We start from the raw sequence: 18,458 nt of genomic DNA on the forward strand, positions 1-18,458 counted from the left end.
GTGTTTGTGTGGAGTGTGTGAGTAATTATTAAAAGAGCTGAAATGTTGTCGTTCTTACATATGAACCTTTGTCGTTTTTGTGTGGAACCTTTTTCATGCCAATGTGCTGTTTGATGTGTGACATTACACTGTGGGCTGATAATTAAAGGAACAGTTCTGCACGTAGTTGCTTCTCTCATTTTGATGGAAAGGGAAGATTCAGACCCCCTGGGACTTTTTTAGCTCCTGCTCCAGAGTAGGTACTAGTAGGAACCAGGTGTGACGTACACGATGTGGAACCAGCGACCGACACTTGTAAAAGTTCATTTTAGCATCGTCAACAGCTTTTGGCACGAAAAGAAAATCCCATATCTGTGTGTGACAAAGAGAAGCAGCTTCAGGAAAAGGAGTCACAACCAGATCTGGTGTGTAAAACCAAAGATCCTCATAAACTAGGACACACAAAGAGTCCATGTTGTAGGAGCAAGCCTGTCCCACCAGATGGCGACCTTGTGGTCCTCAGTTATGTGTGTAAAATCATTTAACAGACTTTTATTAGTGTGACCTTTTGGCCCTAAAGACGGTGATAGATCACACTTATCACATTACAGGCTGTTTGGAGCTTTAATGTGGCACAGACTTTCCAGATCCCTTTGGGTTTCTGGACCAGCAGTTAATTTGATATGACACCTGGAGACATGACTTGCAGAGAAAACAGGAGGATACTGAGCATATCCCCACTTGTTCTCCTCTGTATGTTTTTATAACTGTGCTCCAGTGTCCCAGTCACCCTGTTTAGTCCAACACATGACAAATATGTCAAATGAGTCCTGGTTCTCCTTCCCTACAAAGTAAAAGCTGGTGGAGGCCTCCTGTCTACCTGGATTAGTGATGGACTGTCCATGTCTCTAAGAGTCTTGAGTCAGTGCATCATGAGTCTCTACGTTTCCTCTTAAATGACTCATCACTGCTCTGTGACTTGGTTAGACGTCATTAACTATTCATAGGCAACAACTTCAGAACCATATCCAAGTGGTTCCTCCTAAGTGTTCCCTGGACCTGGACTGACCTCGGGTTCCCCTGCACCATGTTTTCCAACACATATGTGTCATATCCATTAATGAGCTCAGGAGGATCATGAAGAGCTATTGTGTATGAATAGCTGCTATTTTTTATTGTTTTATTGTTTTATTGTGTATTTTGTAAGTTCTGACTTTGCATCAGAGACCTCCAGTTTGGGACTTCCTGTTTAAATAAAGGCAAATAAAAATAAATAAATGTAAATAATAAATAATACACAAATGTAAATAAATACATGTAGGTTTAAACGGGAGGGGAAGGAAACAACAGCTGCATAAAGTGACAGTCAAAAAAGACCGGAAGTTGTCCATGATACGAGTTTTTTATTTTGTACTAGTATCACTAACGATAATAATAATAATAAAAATGTATGTGTTTATTATTATTATTATTATTGTTGTTGTTGTTGTTGTTAAAACATCGATAACTTGCTGAGGATTAAGATGCTTGTCGGTAAACCTTTTATTTTGACATTTCCGGTCGCCCGGTCATGTCAGAGACTCTAGCTTGACCCTGCAGGTCCGGACTGCAGCACCGACAGCAGCCCTCGGCATTGTGCTCCTGCTGCGGTGGAGGACGACGCGGTCGAGTTTCAGTCTGTTAAAGCTTCTACCGGGCGTTTGATCCGGTTCATGGCCGATACCGGGGCCACGGGAGCGCGCAGCCCCGCGGCCGTCTGACCGCAGGTGGATGGCCTCCCTCGGGGTCCCGGTCGCTGCTTCCCCGCAGCTGCAGCAGGACGAGGCTTCGTCCTTAGCTCGGAAAACGCCCTGAGAGCCGCACACACCGGAGCCATGCTGCCCGGGGTCGGCGTGTTCGGGACCAGCCTGACCACCAGGGTCATCGTCCCGCTCCTGAAGACCGAGGGCTTCGCAGTCAAGGCGCTGTGGGGCCGGACCCAGGAGGAGGCGGAGGAACTGGCCAAGGAGATGAACGTGCCGTTTTACACCAACCGGATCGACGACGTGCTGCTGCACCAGGATGTGGATCTGGTCTGCATCAACCTGCCGCCGCCTCTGACGAGACAGATCGCGGTGAAAACCCTGGGTGAGCTTTGCTGCTGCGGCCTTATTGTCGTGGGGTGGATGCTGGGTGCAAGGTGGCTGTTTCCCTGTTTCATTAGACACCCAGAGGCCTCTGAGGCTGGTCCTGGGTTAGCTGGGCTGGGGGGGCACAGGAGCACAGGAGCCTCCTTCATTGAGGGAGCTCCTGGTTAGAGGCCTGAAGGTGCAGGTGAACTGAGGGTGGATGATGCGTATTATGGGCACAGATCTGATCTTATGACCTTTAAAGAGGAAGCATGGTGGATTAGTGGTTAGCACTGTTGCCTCACATCAAGGAGGTTCCTGGTTTGAAACCCATCAGGGGCCTTTCTGTGTGGAGTCTGCATGTTCTCCCTGTGCTTGTGTGGGTTTTCTCCAGGTACTCTGGTTTCCTCCCACAGTCCAAAAACATGTATGTCAGGTTGATTGGTGACTCTAAATTGCCCATAGGAGTGAGTGTGAGTGTGTGAGGTTGTTGGTCTCTATGTGGCCCTGTGATGGACTGGGGACCTGTCCAGGGTGGACCCCTGCCTTTCACCCAAAGAGAGCTGGGATAGGCTCCAGCAGGTCCCTGGGACCCTGGTTAGAACTAAGGGGGTACAGATGATGGACCTGTGTAAACAAGTCCAGTTTCAGCCTGTCAGAAACAGACCAAGGGTCATTCCAGGTCGAATCTGGAGCAGTGACTGTTTTGTAGATCACATTTAGTCTGACGGGTCAGACATGTGGACCCAAACCTGCAGGTGATGCCCGATAAAACATAAAACAGTTAACTGGGACTAGATTAGACTAGATTAGACTAGACTTTAACCAGACTAACACACGTTGGTAATTTAATGTCTGAGGGTTCTAAGCTGCTGCGTTTCCTTTCAAAGTGGAACATTGTTCAGGTGATGATGTGAAATTAAATGTCCTGTTAGTAACTAAAGTCCTGGGCCTCAGGACCGACCCAGATGCTCCCGTATGACGGACCGGTCAAAGATGAAGCTGTGATGATTGTAATAACCTGCTTATTGTTTCAGCTCCATCTGATACGTTCAGTTTGGAACATCAGCACAGGAACAAACATGAGGAGGAACGTTAACGTCAGAAACATCCAGACAGCAGCAAACTCGTTCTCCTGTGGAACGTTATGGTGGTCCCAGGTTATGAAACCTGACTGTTGTGGGACCACGATTCATGTGGGCTCAGGGTCTATAAACGACTTAGTGTGTCTGACATCAGGAGGCCTTTAGGAGAGCAGCTAAAGGTCAAAGGTCATATATATTCCAGTAAACCACACTGATGTCAGTGGCCATTCTCCCCGTCTGCCCCTCATTTCCTCCCAGCGTCACTGAGAGCTGCCTGGTTGAGTTTGGGTCCTCTGCCGTTTGGCTCTGAGTCTGCAAACATTTGACTGTGTTTGGACTCAGGTGGACTCAGGTGGACTCAGGTGGACTCAGGTGGACTCAGGTGGGCTCAGGTGGACTCAGGTGGGCTCTGGCCTTTGGAGAGTGGAGCTGTCTTGTATTACAGTGTTTACTGCTGTAAATACTGATTGTTGTGCACTAAAACAGTGCAGGGCTGATCATTACTCTCAGCACTGACTCGTGTTGTGGTCTGATTAGGTCTCTGACTGTTTTTCATTTGTTAAGCAAATGTAATAACAACATTACGTACTAACGTTCTTTCCCTTCAGGGTGTGTGAGCTGATACTAATCCGCCTGTCTGGCTCATGGCTTGACTCATGAGCGGACTTCTTAGTGTGATCAGTCTTTGTCAACACATCGGAGGAATGTGAACTTTGAAGACATTTCCAAAAACAGGACTAAGCAGTTTTCATCTCCTCCGTCAGTGATTTCGTCCATATTGATCTACCTGTATGATTAGACAAGTCTCAGTGATCTGGACCGGCCTAGTCCTGTAACAGCACTACAGCGAGTCTCAGTGATCTGGACCGGCCTGGTCCTGTAACAGCACTACATTAAGTCTCAGTGATCTGGACCGGCCTGGTCCTGTAACAGCACTACATTAAGTCTCAGTGATCTGGACCGGCCTAGTCCTGTAACAGCACTACATTAAGTCTCAGTGATCTGGACCGGCCTAGTCCTGTATCAGCGCTACATTAAGTCTCAGTGATCTGGACCGGCCTAGTCCTGTAACAGCGCTACATTAAGTCTCAGTGATCTGGACCGGCCTAGTCCTGTAACAGCACTACCGCGAGTCTCAGTGATCTGGACCGGCCTGGTCCTGTATCAGCGCTACATTAAGTCTCAGTGATCTGGACCGGCCTAGTCCTGTATCAGCGCTACATTAAGTCTCAGTGATCTGGACCGGCCTAGTCCTGTATCAGCGCTACATTAAGTCTCAGTGATGTGGACCGGCCTTGTCCTGTATCAGCACTACAGCGAGTCTCAGTGATCTGGACCGGCCTGGTCCTGTAACAGCACTACAGCGAGTCTCAGTGATCTGGACCGGCCTAGTCCTGTATCAGCGCTACATTAAGTCTCAGTGATGTGGACCGGCCTGGTCCTGTATCAGCACTAGAACAAGGAGGACTTTAAACTTGACATATTCCCACATATATTTTCAGTTTCTCCAAAACAGCCTGTGAAGTGAAAAACCGTCACATGTTCGGATTAAAACAAATAAGCTCAGACTATGACAGTCGGTCTGAAAACCAGTCGGTCTGAAAACCAGTCGGTCTGAAAACCAGTCGGTCTGAAAACCAGTCGGTCTGAAAACCAGTCGGTCTGACAGCAGGAAACCAGTCAGGCTTGTTGAGCAGCTTCTCTCCTTCCAAGAAGATTTTAGTGGCTGTTGTTCCTCCTCCCTCCTTGTGCGGTGACATTCCTGAGGCATCTGATGTCACTAGTTAGGACTAGTTAGGACCGGGTCTGCAGAAACCGCCTCACGTTGTCCACCTTCAGTCTGCCTTCCAGGGCAGGTGTGTGTGAGGCTGTTCTGCAGACCAGTGTGTGGGAGTGAGACTGAGCCTCTCTGGCCTTTTCTAAAGATGCTGACATGTTTCACTGTACACACTTTAACACTGTGTCATAGAAATAGATCTGAGTAGAACAGGTATTCAGTCGTACAGCTCAGGTGATTCAGGTGAGACAGACTTAGTGTCAAATGATCCTGAAGGAAAAGATCGTGGAACTTAACTTTTCTTTTTTATAATCATCTTTTTTACACAGATCAACTAAATCAGTCAATCTTGACTGATTCTGCTCTTTAGTTTTGGTGCGTTCTCATGTTTGTGTTGAAAGAGGATCTGAAAGTTGAAGTGAAACATAAAGAGAACACACAAGTGTCAGGTGTGTTTCCTGTCCCTGTGTGTTTGACTGACACCGAGGTGGGAGAGGAGACGTTTACCATCATGTACACATATGTACTATGATGTATATATATATATAAACTGCAGACGTTTACCGTCATGTACACATATGTACTATGACATATATATATATGTATATATATATATATATATATATATATAAACTGCAGAGGTTTACCATCATATACACATATGTACTATGACATATATATAAATCAGCTCAGGCTGCTGTTGTGGTTTCTGTCAGCTCAGACACCAACACCTGTATAATCAGCTGAGCTGTTGAAGAGCTTCCTTCTTCCCTTACAGCCTTAATATGATTTGTCTTGTGTGGAGAAGTGATGCAGGCTCTTCCTGTTTGTCTCTCATCCTTCCCATGAGCCTCTATGAGCAACAGACTGAAGGATGAAGAGAATCAAACAGCTGAAGAGTCAGATGTGTTCCTCAGGTGAAGGTTCTCCTACAGAACACAAGGAACACAGGGTCTCATGAGCTTTATTCTCTTGCTGCACTGGCACCATGTAGTGTTGTTGCTGTTCATCAGGTCACTGGTTTAAGTCTCACTAACCAGAGTAATTAAGGCTTTTCCTCCCCAGAACAGACTGATGACAACACACCTGCTTATTGTTTGTTTGTAACAGTCTGAAAACACAGACCCCTGTATAATCAGCTGCACCAACACATCAGGTGCTGTATTGTTTCTGTTTCTGCCACAGGTCTGATCACTGTGTAGCCTCACAGTCCAGTAAGGTTTGTTAAATCCTCTGTGTCCCAGTGTTCAGGAATAGGCCCGTGTGTGTCTTTATAATTGGCCCTCAGGGGCCGAGGGCGAGAGGCTGCAGATGTGAGATCAGGTGACCTGGTTGTACCTCGCACAGCTTCTGCAGCTTCTTTCAGCTTCATTTGAAGGCAGAGCACGAAACATGAAACGTGGCCTCCTTTGGTGAGACAGACTGATGAGTTAGGCCTCTACACTTCAAACCGGTGCAGGAAGTGATATTTAGGTGCAGCACAGTGAAGTGTCTGGTTTCCTGTTGTGCTCGGTGTGGGCGGGAACAGTGTCTGTGTGACACTGAGGCATCTTCTCTGTCACTTCCTGACCATAACAGGCAGAAATGTAACGAGTGACGTGGGGGAGAAGAACATCATGAGCAGCGACAGATCAAAGACACATCTTCCTGTGTCTGTTGTCTGTTTTCATGTGTGAGAAGTAATTTAGCCTCAGGTTCATGTTAATGTTTCTGTCCATCCAGGCTCTTCTCATAAATGACTCAAAGTTCAAATGAAGGATTCTTCTGTTTTTCTAGAGAACTGATGTTTTGGAAAAGAAGAGAAACAACGTTCATCCCATCGTTTATATAAAGAAGACACTTAAGTCAATATTTCTAGACATTTTCCTGGAATAACATCAAACCTGACTTTGTTTTGGAGAATGAAACTACAAGTTCAACACCAATCTCCTGCACTAAAACGATCCTGTTTGATAGTTTTGGCCCTTTGAGCAGTAGATCGACCTGTAAACACAACACTGCCTCACACTTTCTAACCCTATGACGAACACGTTGACACATTTGGCCTTGACAGAGCTTTGTTAGCATCCACTGTCATATTATGGCCCCCCATACATCCTGACCAGCTGAGACCAGTGTTTACTTTTCTGTGTCACTACACTGAGTCTCCAATAAATCAATCAATAAATCAAAGTATTGGCTGCTCAGACACAGTTAGATTATTCTTTGACTCTTTGGTGCATCACACATTAACCTCGAGCACATTAACCTCATTGGGTTTGAGCAGGAGACACTGTGTGGATGAAGCCTTCACCTGATCCATGGAGGCCTGTAGCACACGCACGTTTTCTTTCCAGGTGTTAGCGTTGTACCAGAGGAGGAGAACATCAGCAGGTTCTTGTTGTAAGAGGCTTCCCAAAGGTTCTCAGGGTTGTCATAACTTTTAAAGCAGCTTCAGACACAGACTCTGCTGCTGCAGATTGTTTCCTGCTGTTGAAAGAAGCTGCCAGAACAGAGGAGACCAGCTGACCTTGAAACTACAGGCAGCTTTACGTTACGGTTCCACCTGGAGAACCAATAATGTAAAAACACAGTTCAGCTTGTGAGTCTGAACCCAGACCCACAGTGCAGCTGCAGTCTGCTTCAGACGCTGATCTCATGCTTGGTGTTTTGCTCTAAAGTCATTAGCATCAGTTTTCTGAGGCATCAGTGGAACATTAGCAGCAGCCACAGTCTCTGTGGGTGATCAATCATTGACTACGTGTTATTAATGTAGGTGGAGCTCAGTCATGGAGTCGTGTGTGAACAGATAACACACAGCTCTGTTCATTTTGTCTGCCAGGTCGCTGTGGTAGAACGTTCCAACTGCTCATTAGAACCTGAATGAACTAAACTGTTCCTTCATTTGAACTTTGCAGTTACAGAAACTAAAAGACTTGATGTTTTCTGCTCGAAGTGTCACTGACAGGAAAACAAGTTGTGGCAGTAAAATGCAAATGGGACAGAAAGTGTGTGTGTGTGTGTGTGTGTGTGTGTGTGTGTGTGTGTGTGTGTGTGTGTGTGTGTGTGTGTGTGTGAGATAACAAAGGAGTGGTAGCAGTTCAGCCCAGCAGTTAATTAGACCCTGGAGAACCAGAGTGCAGCTTTAGACCTAATCTCACGCACGCACACACACACACTCACACGCACACACACACACACACACACACACACACACACACACACACACACACACACAGTCCACTATAGTCACAGCAGATGGTCCAGGCCATTTAAAGGGTCAGTCCACTTAAATTACAGGAAGACATATTTTATTAAGACATTTTATTGGAGTATAGTTCTGACGCTCCACTAAATCCCAAACTAAATCCCATCACTGTGTGATTCACTTATTCTGTGCTTGATCATCCAGATTCTGAAGGTCCTTGAAGTAGATCTCCAGCAGATTAGGACCTATAGACCAGGACTGGGTATCACTTCCAATTTCATGAATCGAATCAGTGTCGACTCCTGATGTTTCCATTTCCAAACCGATCCTGCCTGGTTATTACAGACGTTGATGCTGACTGATGTCTGTTCTAAAGCTTTTGGAGATTTGTGGTGTTTCCACAATATTTTACCTCGGGTCGGCACAGCTCGGTTCTGCTTTGCTTTGGTCCAGCTCTTCTTGGTCGTCATACTTTTGAATCCAAAACGCTGCCACACGTCTGATATCAGGCCCGACGCTGTTGTAGCTTCTTCATGTTTAGGTTCTCCCTCGCAGGTGGACTCATGGCAGACATTTAAAAATACATCCATGGATTTCATGATTCAGTGTTTTAAAGGAAGATCAGTTGGATTTTTCAAGCCCAGGCCTAAAATAGACAGAGTGGGGCTCTTGTCTTTATTGACAATCTCTGTTCGTATCTCGCTCCAACAGCATGTTATCACCTGTGGCTTCTCCCTACGACTCACGCTCACTAAGGGATATGACCCAACGTGCTGCCATCAGGCACCTGTAGTGCACCTGAGTCAGGGAGGCAGGAACCATCCAAAGAACATGAGGTCAAAAGGTTAACACAGGAACAGCCAGGGTTCCTTTGAGCCTCAGTGCAAAATTATATTCAGCACAATTTGTGTCAGTTGTTCCCTTAAATGTTTGTTACTTTAAATGGATGTGTTTAAAAGTTTAAATGAGAATCAGGCCAACAAATGATTTTCTGAGTCAGCAGCTCTAAGCAAAAGCAGCAGTGACACCTGCTGGTTGGAAGAGGACACTAACAGGAGAACCGCACTAAACTTAACTCATTCAGCTTCTCTAAGGATCGATGACGTTCTAAAGTGTTTGTCTGTGTTTAGTCCAAAGTTATTCCTGTAGAATGTCAGGATCTATCAGCTGTTCTGTTCACTCATGTGTTGTCAAATATGGACATTTCACATTTAGCAGTGGGAGAACGTTTGAAACCGTGTATCAAAGAAATGAATCATTTCCAGTTTTCCAGTGTAGTCCTGAGGAACAGACCTGAGAACCACAGACCTTTTGTCTGTTCCCGTTCAGACCACCAGTAGGACCACTGATGGAACCTGAGGTCTGTAGTTCTCAGGTCTGTTCCTCAGTGGGATCGTTCCTAGAACTGGTTCTCTGACTGTTTGATCTGAAAGTTTCTGTGTTGAAATCTGTTGTTTACACTGTTAAACTGTTCAAATGGGATTTGTTGGTTCTGTGTTGGCTTAAACATACGGTTCTCATGGTTCCTGTTGTACTGTACAGAACATAAACACTGTATTTATGCTGACGAAGGAGCTATAACAGTCCCAAAAACAATGTTCTAAGAACCATCATGGTTCTGTTATAGTTCCTGTGGGAACATCCTCCAACAGTTTTCAGTGTATTAACTGAAAAAGCTGCTTCAGTCTTGAAATGAGTGGGTGGGTTTATTTATTTAAAGCTGAGGGTTTAGTTCCACTTTGAATAATTAGAGAAGGTTCAGTCAGTTTCTGTACTTTAAGGTTCCTCTTTCCTACAGTGACCACCCTGCTGAGTGAACACTGGTTCTTAACATGTGCTTTTAGTGAGCGCATTAACGTGCAGCCACTTCTCTGATGGTTCAGCCTGTGAGGTGAGAACACTGAACACATTTAGGAACGCTGTGCTCCTTCCAGTCCAAAGGCGTTAACAGCTGGATGAGATGATGCTTCTCACTGATGGACCTGAAGCTCAGACAACAGCTCCTGTATATTGATCAGTAACAGCTGATTCATATTGATAAGGCAAAGCTCTTCCAGGTTCAGCCTCACTGCACAAAACTATTAGAAATGCTAGAAATCCTCAGCTGACACTGGAAAACACGAGGCCATTACTGTTTCAAAATGCTCCTGCAACACATTTAACCTGCCATCACTGTGATATGACAAATTACTGGGGTTCTAACCAGACTCTGGAAACAGAACAGAACCTCCACAGAAACACAGTGTGGAAGTCCAGGTCAGTGACAGTCTGCGGCACAACAGTGAAACTCACTGCGTGTCTGTTGTTTTCTCTAAGGTATTGGAAAGAACGTGATCTGCGACAGGACGGCCACGCCTCTGGATGCTTTCCGAATGATGTCGGCAGCCCAGTACTACCCTAAGCTGCTGAGCATCATGGGAAATGTGCTGCGTTTCTTGCCAGCTTTCGTTCGGATGAAGGAGCTCTTGGAAGAAGGGTACATTGGGGAGCTTCTGGTCTGTGAGGCTCAGGTGAGATGATGTTTACTGGACATGGAGGCAGCTCTGTTTTTGTTTATGATTCATAAAACTGTACTTTGGTTGAGTTAGACCAGGAACCACAAGACCAGCATGATTAAACATAAACCCCCATGGAAGGTACGTTATCACTCTCAGCTCATTACTAAGAACCACTTTAATCTTTACTTCCTGATTTGGAAAGGAAAGGAAATGTTTGCTGACACCCATGGGTGCATGAAAGATGCTGAGGCTGTTTTTGGATTTGCATGTTGGCCCAGGGTTAGGGTTAGATCATATCCAGGTTACTGAACACGCAGCAGGTTTTAGTTGTGTGATTGTGGTGGCTCATGTAATATGGCTCCTTTCTGACATGACCTTTGACCCTGTACTGTATAAACTGCTGCAGCTCTTGCATTTCTTATTTGAACATTTCCAAATGTTAAAAGTCCTGACTCTGTACAAACCAGCTGTTTCTCCTCTTTGGTCCAAAGGTCCACAGCGGTAGTCTCCTGGGGAAGAAATACAACTGGAGCTGTGATGATCTGATGGGGGGTGGCGGCCTGCACTCGGTCGGCAGCTACATCATCGATCTGCTCACGTTCCTGACCGGCCAGCACGCAGCAAAAGTGCACGGTTTCCTAAAGACCTTCGTCAAACAGACGGCCCACATCCGGGGCATCCGCCAGATCACCAGTGACGACTTCTGCACCTTCCAGATGGTGTTGGAGGGCGGGGCCTGCTGCACCGTCACGCTCAACTTCAACGTGCCTGGAGAGTTTCGTCAGGAAGTGATTGTCGTGGGGACCGATGGGCGGTTGACGGTCACGGGGACAGATCTGTACGGACAAAAGAACAGTGGGGGAACCGGTGGCAGCCCAGAGCTGCTGCTCAAAGACGCCACACCGCTTGAAAAGGCTTCCCTGCCAGAGAAGGCCTTCAGTGACATCCCATCCCCGTATCTTACCGGGATGATCCGCATGATCCAGGCTGTGCGGCAGGCCTTTCAGGACCAAGAAGACCGGCGGACGTGGGACGGGAGGCCTCTGACGATGGCCGCTACCTTTGAAGACTGCCTGTATTCTCTCTGTGTGGTGGACGCCATCAAGAAATCGAACCAGTGCGGAGAATGGCAGAAGATTGTGGTGATGACAGAGGAACCAGAGGTCAGCCCAGCTTACCTGATCAGTGAGGCCATGCGGCGCAGCAGGATGTCCCTGTATTGTTAACATCATCAGGACCCTGGTTACCCTGCAAACACGAGGTCATGGGATTTAGTTCTTCATTTTGATCCTGTTCAATCTGTTGCTGTTACTAAGAGAAAGGATGAACCACTATAAGTTCTGGTTTCTTCACAACCTGCTTCTCGTGGAGGAAAAGAATTCTGTTTAATATTCAAACCTTTATTTACAAAGAAGTCTTCACTGGTTTGTGTTCTGCCATGCACTTGGAAATCATGCAACAGGAAGTCCAAAGGACCACCGTCTGTTCTTCTTCTACACAACTGGCCCTGGAAATCAGCAGGTCACACTGTGGGTCTGAGGGAGAAGGACGTGGTCTTGGTTAAAACTGGGTCCCACTGTGGTTAAAATCTGAAGTAGTCCCTAGTTGGACCAAGTGAATGTGTCCAGACTCTGTGTGTGTGAGAGCTTTAGTCTGTCTGTGCTCTAGATTTTCTTTCTAGGTGAAATAAGTGAGAAAAAGTCAATAATGTGTTGGTGTGTCACAGGGATGGACTTTCTCATTGAAGAACACAGTGTAGTGAGGCTGTCATTGGTAGGACAAAGAATTGGGTTTACCAGCCTGGAATAAAGGGATGAGGTTAAGTTAGAGTTTGTCTTGATGCTGTTCCAACAGCTTGTGCATCCTAAATGGACGTCCAAAGCAGAAACACTTGGTTTTTATCTGATGGTTGTTTGTCTTAGAAGAAGAACATCCAATGAGAAGGACGGTTGTTCCCATGTGACCATCTGTAACTGCCTGGAGCCTCATTTGAAGAATCTCTGCCAACTAAATTAGTGACAAGCATCTGAAACTAGTTGCTGATTAATCCACAAGCTGCAGCTCCAGTTCTACTTTGATGGCACAAATAAAAAACAAATCTCAGAGACAGAAAAATATTGGAGCGTATTTTCCAGACTAGAAGTGGCAGCAGAATATTAGTGATTTTGAGCAAAAACAGCCTTGTTGAAGAGAGAAGAACATCTAGAAGTCTCTTGGCTGGATAAGTCCCATTTCTAATGATCCTAATTCTAGACTAAATGAGCCTGTGAAGAACGTGGACTAGACAGAACAACAAGCAGAAGTGCTTCATGAAATTCCTTCATCTGTGTCAAAGAACGTTCAACAACTGCACCAACATCAGGGAGAAGGTGAAGCAGCGTCTCCTCCTCCTCTCTCAGGTTGTCTGAATGTCAACACTCAGTCCAAACTGGGTTTTAGCTGCAGACTTTATTAGCTGCACTTTGCAGTCTGCAGTATAGCTCTTTGTTTGGAGCAGCATTTTCAAGGCAAGTTTATTTATATAGCACAATTCATACACAGAGTAATTCAAAGTGCTTTACAGAAATAAAAGACAGGTTAAATATACATAAACAAGAATAAAAATAATAATAATAAAAAGTTAACATTAATTAAAAATGAATATTAGAGGAAACTGAGTGCAGATAGATCGGTTTGGATAAAACACTGTCAGATCTAGTCTGGTCATATGTCATATGCCACACTAAAAAGAAAGGTTTTTAGCTTGGACTTAAACATTGCCAGAGATGAGGCTTGTCTAACATCATCATGAAGACTATTCCAGGTTTTAGCTGCATAGAACTGAAACACTGCTTCTCCCTGTTTAGTCCTGACTCTGGGCACGAGCAGAAGGCCTGTCCCTGATGTTCTCAGAGTTCGAGATGGTTCATATGGCACCAACATGTCAGAGATGTAATGTGGTGCTGAGCCATGAAGAGACTTATACACAAGCAGTGCTGTTTTGAAGTCTACAGTAATCTAACCTGCTAGAGATAAAAGCATGGATGAGTCTTTCCAAGTCTGGTTTAGACATGATCCCTTTGATTCTGGCAATGTTTTTGAGATGGTAAAATGCTGACGATGTTATCGATTTAATGTGGCTGTTAAAATTCATGTCTGAGTCCATGATTACCCCTAGATTTCTAACTTGATTTTTAGATTTTAGAGACAGAGACTCGAGGTGACTGCTGACACTTTCTCTTTGTTTCTGAGGCCCAAAGATGATTATTTCAGTCTTGTCACTGTTTATTTGGAGAGAGTTGTTTTGCATCCACAGAGTGATCTGTTCAATACAGCTGCACAGTGAGTCGATTGGTCCATGTTCACCAGCTGTGAGTGAAATGTAAATCTGAGTGTCATCTGCATAGTTATGGTAGGACACATTATTGCTGTGTATTAACTGGCCTAAAGGAAACATGTAAAGATTGAACAAAAGGGGTCCCAAGATGGACCCCTGGGGGACCCCACATGTCAACACCATTTGGTCTGAGACTGATATTTTCACTGCTGTTCCATGAGGAGTCAGAGTTTAGTGTCAACATATTGATTGATCTGTATATTCAGATGATCTTCAGTTGAGTCCTGAGTTGATTCTAAAGGTAGTGACTGTGGAAAGTCACAGGACAAGTAAACAAAGTGACTCCTAGTCTGGAAATGAGGGTATATGAGCATATTTCTCTTGGTCCTCTGCATGGAGCATGAGTACAGCTCCTGCTTTACGTATCACGTGTGCAGTCAGTGCTGAGGAATAGAGACATTTGTCTTGTCATGATGAGAATGAAGTGAAGTCATTTATCTGTTGTTCAGTTGAAACAGGAAACAGACCATCAAACATATGAGCCAATAATGTTTGTTATACAGGTGAAGAAGAAAACAACAGTGGCCTATGAGCCAAAAGGATTGATAAGTTCTTTCTTGTTTTGGCACCTGTGATGTGTGGAGTCAAGTTCTTCAAGCTGTGCTGAAATACTGTCTATGTGCCAACTACTGAAAATGGATCTAGAGAATCTTCTAAAACAATGTGTTTGTATGAAGCAGAAATAAACCAATGCAATATGTGTTTGATTTGTCAAAGCTCAGGAACTGGAACATGTTTCAGTCAGTGCTGAGGTTTGGACTTTGTCTCTTTGCTCTTGAAGTTTTGGGAACTGATCTGCAGTGTTTGTTTGGAGCGTCCAGCTTCTCGGTTTCTCGTCTACGTGATATCGATCGGACGAGACGAGGAGAAGTCAGAAGGACTCGTTAGTCCCAGGACGTAGCAGTAATGGCTGTTTTGTCTTTTGGTTTTCATCACACTAAGCTTTGCTGAGGCCACAGTCAGATATACAGACGTTTGTTCCTTTCCTCTAGTTTTAGGAAATAAATCCATCCTCATCCTCACAATCCTTGTTAACCGCTCTGCCTCAACAACACTGATATTTCCAAACCTCTGTTATTTCCCATCGTGTCACCAAACACCTTCTGAACTTTCCATCTCTACTTTCCCCCTTTGTCTGAAAACAGAAGTCCAACACAAATGTCAGATTGAAACCAAGAGATTGAACTAGAATGAGTTTCTCCATGATAGATATGACCAGGGAGTCTAAGATAAGAGCCTCAGTTGGATTCAATTCTATTGCTAATCAGAAACAGTATATTAGTGTTGAACTGATGTGAACACTAATATCCTGCTGATATTTCCTGTGTGGTACCAAAAGGGCCCGTTCTTATTCATCACATGGCTCCTGCTCCTTCACCTACATTGACTTTATGCACATGATGTTCTAGTTTGTTCCCTTTTCCAAACTGTGGATTTGGGAAATGAACAGCACAAATGGTGAACTAGAAAAATGTCTCAATTGTGTCAATGGAATCGATTTTTCTTCAGTCTCAGTAAATTGAAGTGTGTAATATTTCCTGTCAATCTAATGATTGTCTTTACTTTAGGAATAATCCACTTTCTCAGACGTCATCAGGAAAAAGTCTGATGCCAAACTAAGATGAAATATCATGGAAACTGGAATAACATCATCAACCAAATCAACAGGTTGGTTCAACAAATTGTTTCCTAACTTCCAAGGATGTTTCCAGAAAAGATTAGTGAGAGTTGCTCTAAGTAGATGAACTGAACACTCAGCTCCTTTATTTTCTAAACTAAATATTGGGATCATTTTTGATCTTCATGTATATTTCACATGTAGTTTATCTCCAAATGTCTGAATCAGCCTGATTTGGTGTCTCAGACTTTCCAATGATTGTTTCCAGTTGAATTATTCAATACACACATAAACCAGTGCAGTGAAGTAGCTACAATAAAGAATCATTGGAGATTTTTCAATCTGATCTGACTGGACAAGTTTGCAACAACATAATAATCTTTGACATTTATTCATGTCTCATGTTGTTTCTTTGGATCGGTTGGATTTTGAAATTCCTTCTGTTGAGACGTGATGATCAAACCTTTGGAGTTTTTGATCTTCGCTGTACAAATCTTTTTCTGTTCTTGTGTCTTTTAAACCTTCATATGATCCATTTATTGTCCAAACAAATCAATACAAATGCAAATATTTCCTAGAACGACATTATTTAGTGTTTGTTCCAGCTCCAGTGCAGACACCTGGGACTTGAATCTTGTTTCTCTATATTTCAGATCTACTCATTCTAATATGTGAGTCTGAAGATGGAGCATGTCTGCATGTTAAATCTGAACATTTGGAATGAGCTGAAAGTGAACAGAGTCCTAACTCTCCCTGTGATTCAAATGAAACACATGGCTCTCTCCAATGAGCCTCCTCCATTATTATTAGCTGTTAGCTACAGGAAATGATGCTGCAGCTTTAATCTCACTTCACAGAAACTCTGTGCTGTGAAAATGCTGCAGAAACATGTCATTGATGGTCTCATCTACTTTTCCAGTGGGAATTAGTGGTTGACCTTCAGTCAAAGATCTCTGTTAGCTTCATGACATGAGGTGCACATGGACCTGCCCCCTTTCATCACCTGTTTTTAGACCAGTAGAGTTGAAATCTTGGTAGAACTCAGAGCTGCACAGGTTTTGGCATCTGGCTGTGAATATCCATCCATAAGAAACATATTGTGTGTCAATCAGCTGGGGACACAAACTGACATCGATCTGATTCAGCGTCTTAACGGTGAGATGGTGTTTAAGGCCCCACAGGAAGTCCTGACATGAGTCTGATCGGATCTCTGGAATCCTTTAAAGTCCAGAGACCAGATTGAATCGGTGCTGCCTGGAGGTTTATCCATGTCCACACAAACTCATGGTCCTCCATGAAAACAGACACATGCAACATGTCTTTGGTCTCATTATGATGCTGACGCTGAGAGAAAGAAAAAAGGATTTCTACATGAGCCTTTGAATCCAACGATCATCCTTCACTGCTGTTTAATGCACAGTGGTCTCTGCATTTGAAGCATCAGCAGCACGACATGTTTTCTGTGAAATATCTGAGAGCTTTTCTTTTCTGGGCTAAATCCTTCTCCAGGTGTTTTTCTGCCTGTTGAGAAGTTGTTGACATGTCCCAGCTGATGTTCAGACAACAAACTGATGTTGTGTTAACACTGAGCTACAGGACTGGAATAGGCTGCTGAGGAGGAACCGGCTGTTGGTCCCAACAGGTGGATCAGTTGTTTGTCTTTGCTTTTCCAGCCGATGCAAATTGGCGACTGACTGAGGGGGAGAAATAAACAGAAATAAAAACAGGAGAGTAGGAACCACATCATGTGATAAGGAACCAAAGCTAATACACCACTTCTTTCTCTCTCTGTGTCCTTTCAAAGTAAAAGGTCCATCTGGCTGTGCACTATATCCAATATGAGTTTGTATTAGTGTAGAATGTGAATGCATTGACTTCTGAATATCCTGTAATCTGAATATGTCTTTATGCGTCTTAATCTACAGAATGTATTTACCGTAGGAGTCTGTTGAGGACAAAATGCCATTTAGTTCTCTGAGAGTGAACTTCTGCTAAATCACCTCCCTCCTCTTGGTCTTTTCTGATCCACTGTGTGATTCTGTCTCGTCTCCCTGCACGTGGACTCAGACTGGGAGTGAGGCTGAGGTTGTGTGTGTGAAAGTGGGACAAAATGGGATTTTCTGTTTGATTGCTGCCCCACTGCAGCTGGATTCAAAACATGTGATGTCTATGTAATATCAGTGGATCAGACCTGCCTGTCTCAGGCCTACATGTGTCTGTTGTGTGTCAGGTGAAGCATAAAACAATATCAAATACAGCTGTGACCTGTGATTATTTCCTGTGGGAAGCTTCGGGCGTTTACGCTCGTGTCCCTCGGACCGGGCCGCCGTCACGGACGTGTCGGTCCAAAGGGTCGTCGATCGGCGCTGAGGTCCAGCTGGAGTCACGGAGACATGAAGGTGGACCAGAAGGTGTTTTTCAAAGCCCAAGGAACAGCACATTGTCCTCACTGTTCACTGTGAGTTTAGAAAAGAGCAGCCTGCCACGTCTTTATTGTTGTTGTTACTGGACAATATAGAGTCTGAGAAACATCTTTGTTATGGACAGAAGCTGAAGAGACTGATGACAACAAGGAAATCATAGAAGCTACTTCCTCCTCCTCTAAAGTGTGAGACTAAAGTCCTTGTCACACTTTGAGCTTTGAGTTCTTCTAGTTCTTCTTAGTGAAACAATGAATGAAAAACACATAATGACATCAAACTAAAAACAAACTCCGTTTCAAAGATCCAATGAATATTTTGGCAGGTTTGACATTTGAATTCAGTTTATTTCCAAACAACAAACTATAAAGACTCTAATTATTACTTCTAAATGAACTATAGAAGAAATC

General features: G+C 44.3%; 1 protein-coding gene across 3 annotated transcripts; it reads left to right on the plus strand.

The window, feature by feature from the left end:
• The first annotated feature begins 1,549 nt into the window (after positions 1-1,549).
• On the plus strand, positions 1,550-17,883 carry gfod1 (glucose-fructose oxidoreductase domain containing 1). Of its 3 annotated transcripts, none has more exons than XM_033325781.1 (5): positions 1,550-2,106; positions 10,453-10,646; positions 11,126-13,033; positions 15,579-15,678; positions 16,282-17,883. In XM_033325781.1, the coding sequence occupies exons 1-3, from the start codon at positions 1,854-1,856 to the stop codon at positions 11,858-11,860; spliced, it is 1,182 nt and encodes a 393-aa protein (XP_033181672.1). In that variant the 5' UTR covers positions 1,550-1,853; the 3' UTR covers positions 11,861-13,033; positions 15,579-15,678; positions 16,282-17,883. The 3 variants fall into 3 exon arrangements, with proteins under 3 accessions (XP_033181672.1, XP_033181671.1, XP_033181673.1); XM_033325780.1 differs by having other exon boundaries at positions 11,126-13,003; XM_033325782.1 differs by having other exon boundaries at positions 11,126-12,163.
• Positions 17,884-18,458: the final 575 nt, after the last annotated feature.

This window comes from Mastacembelus armatus, chromosome 20 (genome assembly GCF_900324485.2).
Source record: "Mastacembelus armatus chromosome 20, fMasArm1.2, whole genome shotgun sequence".
NCBI classification, from domain to species: domain Eukaryota; kingdom Metazoa; phylum Chordata; class Actinopteri; order Synbranchiformes; family Mastacembelidae; genus Mastacembelus; species Mastacembelus armatus.

Coding starts and splice junctions, on each gene's coding strand:
- gfod1 (XM_033325781.1), top strand. CDS start 1,854: ATGCTGCCCGGGGTCGGCGTGTTCGGGACCAGCCTGACCACCAGGGTC. Junction 2,107..10,452: donor GATCGCGGTGAAAACCCTGG/GTGAGCTTTGCT, acceptor GTTTTCTCTAAG/GTATTGGAAAGAACGTGATC. Junction 10,647..11,125: donor TTCTGGTCTGTGAGGCTCAG/GTGAGATGATGT, acceptor TTTGGTCCAAAG/GTCCACAGCGGTAGTCTCCT.